The sequence below is a fragment of the Dicentrarchus labrax genome, unplaced genomic scaffold, assembly GCF_905237075.1.
Source record: "Dicentrarchus labrax unplaced genomic scaffold, dlabrax2021, whole genome shotgun sequence".
In the NCBI taxonomy this organism is placed as follows: domain Eukaryota; kingdom Metazoa; phylum Chordata; class Actinopteri; family Moronidae; genus Dicentrarchus; species Dicentrarchus labrax.
In genome coordinates this window covers 1,129,231-1,137,291 of record NW_026136717.1, presented here as the reverse complement: position 1 = coordinate 1,137,291, position 8,061 = coordinate 1,129,231, and the positions used below count along the sequence as shown (strand labels likewise).

At 39.6% G+C, this 8,061-nt stretch overlaps 1 protein-coding gene across 1 annotated transcript; it reads right to left on the bottom strand.

Moving 5' to 3' along the window:
• Positions 1 to 296: 296 nt before the first annotated feature.
• LOC127349483 (ribonuclease kappa-A-like) lies at positions 297 to 6,398 on the bottom strand. The gene is made up of 4 exons (XM_051375265.1): positions 6,231 to 6,398; positions 4,748 to 4,824; positions 4,465 to 4,591; positions 297 to 954 (listed from the first exon to the last, which is right to left on the bottom strand). Exons 1-4 carry the CDS (start codon positions 6,303 to 6,305, stop codon positions 937 to 939), a joined length of 297 nt encoding a protein of 98 aa, XP_051231225.1. The 5' UTR covers positions 6,306 to 6,398; the 3' UTR covers positions 297 to 936.
• Between the last annotated feature and the right edge of the window lie 1,663 nt (positions 6,399 to 8,061).

Sequence of the window (8,061 nt, the reverse complement as noted above, 5' to 3'; positions counted from 1 at the left end):
TGTCTCCTCCTTCACTGTAAAGTCCATTCTCAGTGGATGTGGACTGGTTGCTTCAAGTTTCTACATCACACTGGACAAGTTGATACTGGACTAGAACTGACTTCCAAACTATTTGTGATGTCACAAATCATGCTTGTAGGCTCCTGCCCCTTAAAATCAGATTTTTCAGTGAGAAACAGAGAGCAGCAGATGAATGTGAAAAAGACATCCTTCCAGTATCAAACTCTGCACATACATCATTCAAACATCACAGCTTCAAGGACAGACAAAGTAAAAATGTAATCAAGCTAACTCAGTTATGTCAGTACTTTTTAATTTTGAAATACCTACAGTGCAGAGACGTTGAATCACACTGGTCCAAAACTAGAGTGTGTCTCGACTGAAATGATGTGTGCATGTTTGCAAGAGCAGTACCTGAGCCTGATAAAGTGACACACTGGATTCCATAACTGATCAGCAGCAGCAAAGCTAGTGGTGTTATTTTAAAGACAAAGTTGAAAATATAATTTCTTAGAGGCACTGCACAGACACACAGACGATGAAAGAAATGAATACCTTAATCTAATACAATAATAATTGAAACACAGGCAATAATCAGAGATACATTCTTGTACAGTAGGTATGAAAGAGCAAGTCAGGACCAAATAATTTAACAACCATTATAACAGTTGGAGTTCCAGTGGGTAGTTTTTAACTATCACAATCAAATCATTTCAGCACTTGTGAGGTAGAATTAATCTCTTCTGAACTACACGAGGGGCAATGATTTGCTCTCACACAGCAACAAGTCTCCTTCCTGCAGCTCCTGTTTGGGAATTTGAAACCCTGAGACAGATGTTAGTGATCAGAGACCTGGTGAACATCCAAACAACATCCAACTGCTGTCAGGCTGCTGCTGCTGCTGCTGCTGGGAGCTCCTCAGTCCAGCAAGTGGGCCTAGTGCACCAGGTACTCCTGCAGAACAACAACATGTACGTAAGTACAGATTCAAGACTGTAGTAAACATTATTTTAAAATTTGGTATAAAAATATCTTCATTTGGGGGCTTTTCAAGCAAATATTGATATATGCAATTGTTTGTGATTAAATCAGTGAATATTTCTGCCACCACTTAACCCATAAGAACCCAGACCCATTTCTCCTTGAAGTGGAACTCATACAACACATTTACGATGTTTTTTTTTTTTTTTTTTAAAAAGTCAAGATCTGTGATGTGACATATAAGTCACAATGGGCGTTTATGGTAAATAAATATTTTATTAATACTTAAATAATTAGAGACCGAGCCAGTGTCAAACACTGTGAGGTCCCTCTTGTAATCCTAGGAATTATTATTAACTCCTGGGTGAATGCATATTTGGTGGCCTAAACATGCTCGAATGATGATGGAAATTAGCACAAAATTCAATAATTTCTAAACTAACAGTATGCAATTGTCCCTGTGCACGGGCGCCACCAAATTGTGGAGCCCCACCCCCGCGAATCAGCCCCCAAGACCTGTAAGGCTGACATGTACGAAAACCGGTACGCATGTGTATCGTGATAATAGAAGCAGAAAAGCCTCTTGGACCCATACTTCAAACCCAACAGGAGGTCGGCCATTTCGGATTTTGTGGTAATTTCTGGCGATTTTCACCGTTGCATTGCATGCAGGCATTTTATCGATCGTCTCAACGCTTGGACACAGCCATCTAAAGACCTTCATAATTATAAGTAGCACTATTGTGTGTGCGTCTCTCTCTCTCTCTCTTTCACCCCAACTGGTCGAGACAGACGACCACCCACCTAGAGCTGAAGGGTCTGTCCTAGGTTTCTGCCTTTTAACAGGCAGTTTTTCCTTTCCCTTGTCGCCAAGTGCTTGCTCATGGTGGTACTGTTGGGTCTCTGTAAATAATGTTTTAAAGAGTTCGGTCTAGACCTGCTCTATTTGAAAAGTGTCCTGAGATAACTTCTGTTATGAATTGGCGCAATACAAATAAAATTTAAATTTAATTATTTACGACATTCCGTCGAACAGCGTGGACGTGGCGTCCAATTTCGACCACCTTGAACACTTCTATGTGATTCTTATTCTTTCATGTTCTACTCCTAGCAGGACATTGGATCGCATTTTACACGGGCTAAACAGGCTCAACGCCTCATGAAACTTGCCACACACATCCCACATGGCAGCATTTTACATTTCATATGGCTGTTGCCTGTGGGTGTGTCAAAATGGCTCGATAGCGCCCCCTACAAACTTTCAAAAAACCAGCCCCGTCGTCCTGTTTAGGGGACATGAGTGAAAATTGGCAGGCATATATAGGAAGTTAAAAAAAAAAGCCTCTTGGACCCACGACCTCAACAGGAAGTCGGCTATTTTGATTTTCACTCTCGGCGGCCATTTTGTTTGTCATTTTCACTTTAGGCAAATTTTCGCCTTGTATTTGAATGAACTCCTCATAGGGGACTTATCAGATCTACTTAAAAATTGGACAGTACAATCAAAAAATGTTGCTGATTAAACGCCATGCTATTTGTGACTGTACGTTGAAGAGCGTGTCTGTGGCGTGCCGTCAAAGTTGGCCATTTTGAATTCTGTGGCCATTTTTTGCGTTGTTTTTGAACAGACTCCTCAAGGGGGACTTAGCAAATCTACTACAAAATTGGACAGTACAATCAAAAGATGTTGCTAATTAAAAGTTGTGCTATTTGCGACTGTACGTTGAAGGGCATATCTGTGGCTTTCCGTCAAAGTGGGCCATTTTGAATTCCGTGGTCATTTTCTGTGAATTTTTCGCTTTGTATTGAACAAACTCCTCATAGGGTACTTATTTTTTTCTCTCAGACATTTTATTTAATTTTAATCACAAATAAAGAAATGTTCATACAATGTACTTTTTTTTTTTTCAAAGTGATAAAACACAAACACCCCTCCACTCCCACTAGCCACATCTACAAACCATATTTCCTAGGGAGTATTGTAGGAAACCGCTGGAAGTCAAGTATTAAATTGCAAGATAAATAGGGGACTTATCAAATCTACTTCAAAATTGGACAGTACAATCAAAAAATGTTGCTGATTAAAAGTTGTGCTTTTTGTGACTGTATGTTGAAGGGCGTGTCTGTGGCGTGCCGTCAAAGTTGGCCAGGTTGAATCGAATGTCAAGCTGTGATGCCATTTCCGGCATTTCAAGGCTTTAATTTGAACTAACTCCTCCTACAGATTTTATCGGATTGACTTCAAATTCGATCACTGCAATCTAGACACATTGGTGATCAAAAGTTAATCAAATATTTACTGTGCGTCAAACGGCCTATTACCTTTTTTGTTATTGTGACAAATACGTCACATCAGGTTTTGCATGACGACTTTAAAGGTTAAAAGCCTGCTGCGACGTATATATATTTTTTATTGTTTTATATTATTTTGTTCAGGAAATATGGTCAGAACAGGTTAAATGCAATACAGGACTCACTATTAAAGCATTATAATTGTTAAATGGGTTTAAACTTACCTTAATAACAAAAAACAAGCTTTTTTAATTTAGCTACTTCCTTCATTTCTGTTTACCAGTTACCAACATTTTGGAGAGGATACTTCCTGTCACTGTCACATGATTGTCATATGACCACCACACCAGGATGTTTTGTATATGTCAATTAAGGACTTAATGAGTTAAGGTCAAGCATAAAGCTGTATATGGAAGAGTCAAAGTTCTTATGGCACACTCTGGACACCCCATGACTATTTCTCTAGATCCACCCCTGCCGCACAACACTTAGAGTTGAACCTGGCTAAACTTCTACTGGACAGAAACGTTTTATCCAATTTGAAGCACATTGTTACCATCCACTGTTTAGATCTTGGTGCTTTTTAACTCTAGATTTGAACCAGGTGGAAGATTTTAGTCATCGGACGTCTGGATCTTAAGTTATCAGAGAAACAAGCTGAACTAACGTTAGCAGCAGCTCGGCTCGCAGCCCCTCCGGGACGTCCTTTGTCTGTCCAACAGCGTGGGAGAAACAGTGATTTTTAAGGTGGAACTGCTTTATTCAGTGTTTTTAGCGGTTTTGAATCAGTGGGTCTGATGGTTTTGGAGAGGAGGAGACCTCTGTGGATAATCGGGCTCCCAGTAGAAACCTCCTGAACCATGAACACTGAAGGAATCCTAACTGGAAGAAGCTGACTGCAATGACGGCAATGGGGGTGAAGACAACTCTCATGATCCCACGCTGCTTCACATCATCATCAAACCTCCTCTTTTCTCATTGTATTGATTTAAGAGACCCGTAGCGGTAGAATGAACATTTAAAAGACTATTCCTGCAGAAGAAAGTAGTTCCAAAGAGGGCTGCGTATTGGTGAGAAACTGGTGATACTATATGCATCATAATACACTGGTTACCATTATTCGCTGTGGTCTGAGCCATTCAGCAAAAGTCAATAACATTAAACCGGAAAAAGCCAAATAAATGCAATCACCTTCTGCTTGTTGAGCCTCATCTGGCAGCAGGAGAGGGCTCCAAACAGGACATAGATAGCAGCAGCTATGAAGCAGTTGTAGCCCACCTTGTTGTACAGGTCGTAGATCCTCTGAATATTGTTTTGCCTGAGGATGAAAATAACAACATTGATGGAAACACTTTATTTCCAGTATGCTTTTATCAGCTGATATATTCTGGGTCTAACAGAATCTGACACGTATGAAACATCAGTGGAGCTGTACAGACAGATCTGCAGTGAAGTGAGACAGTGAAAGCCTTACTGGATGTCCTCCTCTGTCAGGGGCACGTCCTCAATCAGCACTGCTGAATGTGTGGTGAAGAAAATTCCCAGCATGGCCTGGGGAAGAGGAGGGAGACTTGTCATTAAAATACATAGTTAACGTTAGGTCATATTTCAGTCCCTCCAGAAAAACGCGATTATACGATCGCATAATTCAATGCATTGTCAGCCAAAGTCCGCATATTTATGCGGGGGCCGCATTTTTTCAAATTCGCTGCACTATCGCCGCCTAAATTTCCGATTTCCGCGCAAAATATGCAAAGAAGTCACATATATCTTAGCAGAAAGTTGAAAAATGATGCGTTTACTTCACACAAGAGCAGCCATTTTCCCCTGTTGCCATGGGAACGTTATGAAGTGACGTAATTACGCGACGTGAACGTCATCGAAAAGCTGCAAACCCCGCGATGAAGCCGCAATTTTTGCGATTTCATCGCATAAAATGCATAATACCCCGCATATTCCATCGAGTTTTTTAAGAAAACGTGCCGCATAATCAAGGATTTTTGCCCACAACAATCACAAAAAAACTCTTCTGGAGGGACTGATATTTGCTGAAACTTCCACTACATCCTGACAGTAGTACATGAGACAGATAGTCTGTGAAAAAAAGGAGAAGAACTGTTTCCTCTGGCTCAGTTACTTATATGAGAGTTACCTCCTGCAGCTTTAAGAAGAACCAGAGGAGGCCTTAGCTACGCTTCACCCTTTTTCATTGAAACGGTCCCCGACTGACAGTCAAGAATTGAATCAGTGACCCACTGTTTGAAAATATATAGCGACTGACAAACTGTGGTTACTTCTTATAAAAAAGATCAAATGACACACTGGACACCACTTCAACCAACACTAGTGGGCGCTCGCCACTTGGCTGAGACCTGAGCGATCACTGTACTTGACCTGTGTGAGGAGCGTCTGTCAGCTCTTGCTCAGATTACAATTGAGCATGAAGTAATGAGGTCGCTAATTTAATTTGAGGGAATTGTTTAAGCATACATAACTACACATCAGTGATTTTCAATGCACAGTAGTAGTTGCAGAGAAGGGCAAAGAAGGGTCGTAATTTAGCTCTTGAAACAGGCCCCCAGATGCCTAAGGACACCCCTGGGAAGAATACACAGTGGATAGAACAGTAGACAGGAAATGGTCCAATATTTAGTAATAAATCTAACTTTTATTTGTCTAATTCAACAGCCCTACAATAATTCACTTTGAGCTTTTAGCGTTTTGGGCACAGGTAATTCAACTTTGTGGTCATTTAGGAGGTTGTTTGGATCCAGCCTAGTCCTGTTCCATTCTATAGTGATATTTTGTCATCACATTTATATCAGCCAGAGTAGAAATTGAACTGAAAACTCATTCCAAGGCAAACTGTTGTCTTCTTTGGACGCGGTTCAAGGCTGACGTAGCAGGTCTGAGTCGTGTTATATGTTGTGGTCTATCGAAAATGACGACACACTCACCAGCATTATAACCCCCCACGTGCTCAACACCATCCCGCACGCGGCCAGTTTAGGTCCACAGATCAAGCCCCGCATTATTACAGTCTGTTCTGTTAGAGAAAGAAGAAGAAGGAAGCTGCTCGTGCTGGCCTCAAACCACTCGCTGGTCAAACTTCTGTCACTGGTTCAGTCAGGTGACTGTGATTAACCCCGGAAGTTTCCGGGAAACAGTTGCAGGACGGACTGTATTTGATTTGGCAGTAACTGCATCAGATAAGAATGCTTCCATTGGTTATACCTGACAACTATCAGTGCTTAAAAGCAACAGTGTGATGTTTAAGCAAACTCTCGCAAACGTGTGCATCAGCATATTGAACGCCTATGCTGTTAGTCTAGTTTACAACTTATTTTCATTTTAATATTCATTTAATTCTATGAAGTAAACAGTGTAAGTGCAAATTATATAATTAATTGTTTGGTATACAATGTTTGGAAGTTCATGTGTTGAATGTCCATTTTCTTAATAAAGTTAATGGAAGAAAAAAAAACCTTTATCTTGGATAATATAATCTGTAACTTTGAGCTTCTACTAGAAAATGTGGTTTTTAAGAACCAATACTATATGAAAACGAGTATTTTTTTAATCAATCTCATTGTTTGTTTTGTAGAGTTCATAATAAAAATGTACATTTACAAAACTAAAACCTCACTTTAAGGTTTTCAAGAAAGAAATGGAAAAGACATTAACTGTGAGACTGTGCCCCCAATTTAACATTTTCACTTAAGTCACTTTCTATTTATTTATGCTGACTCCTGGCATGATTGATGTTAAAGCTGTAGTAGGTCATTCCAGCAATAATGACAAAACCTATTTTTATAGATTTAGGAAGGTAGTGTCCATGCATTGTTCCAGAGTAGCCCTGTTGCTAACCTTGTAGTTACACCACATAAATAGCAAAAGTAGTAAACTAACTCAGTAACTACTTTTCTCATATATATTTGTAGCAATTAGTTAGAAAGTGAAACAAGACACAAAGTGTACAGCTCCTGTAACAAATAGATTGTTTAAGTGTTAATACTGGGTTTTATTTTGATACAGCTGTCAGCAGCAGTGCACACAGCCATTCAGTCAACAGTTTGTTGCCATGTGTGGGAGACGTGAGCAGGTTTTCCCACTGACCTCCTACTGATTGCAGTTTAAAACAATAGGAATGGTCACAGCATGACGTGCCACTACGTTACATACAAAATGAAAAATTAATTCTTTCATTAGTTATTCTTTTTGATGGCCACAGCCATCTTAAAAGCGGTAACCTCATACACTTACACTTTCCTTAGTTCAGGCTGTTTTTCCTTAAGATTGGTTTATATACTTTTTCAGACACATTATACATTTTGTTGCAAACATTTATTTAGTTTAAATAACATACAGGACACTTGGGTTTGTTTTACATATACTTTATTTAGTTGACAATTAGTAGTTTTTGGATTGTTTTTCTGATTGTTCTTTTTTGAGCTTACCAGTGGTGGATTCCATACCCTGAAGGGGATACATACAGTCTGCTGGGCCAAAGGGGTGGTGCTTTGAACAAGAGCAGCTTTATAGGGGAGGTAGCCAAATTGGACACTACCACTAATTGTTATGTCTGGGGGAGTAGCTTTATTTTCTCCCAAGATATTTTGAGATTTGATTTATATTATATTAAGTATGTTTATTCAGTTAATGTTAATTATGATTATATTTCTTTTGGAATAAGTGTTTAGTTGTTTGTTTTTGTTATTTGTAGTTTATGTATTAGTGTTAGTCTCCCCCTGTGTGTCAAACCTGGTCTGATCAGCCAGTATGTAAGTC

Bases quoted from the DNA above. Each gene is read 5' to 3' on its own strand.
- LOC127349483 (XM_051375265.1), bottom strand. From the start codon at position 6,305: ATGCGGGGCTTGATCTGTGGACCTAAACTGGCCGCGTGCGGGATGGTG. The intron at 4,825-6,230 runs GTGAGTGTGTCG...CCTCTTCCCCAG, and splicing joins CGTGGGGGGTTATAATGCTG to GCCATGCTGGGAATTTTCTT. The intron at 4,592-4,747 runs GTAAGGCTTTCA...TTTCATCCTCAG, and splicing joins CTGACAGAGGAGGACATCCA to GCAAAACAATATTCAGAGGA.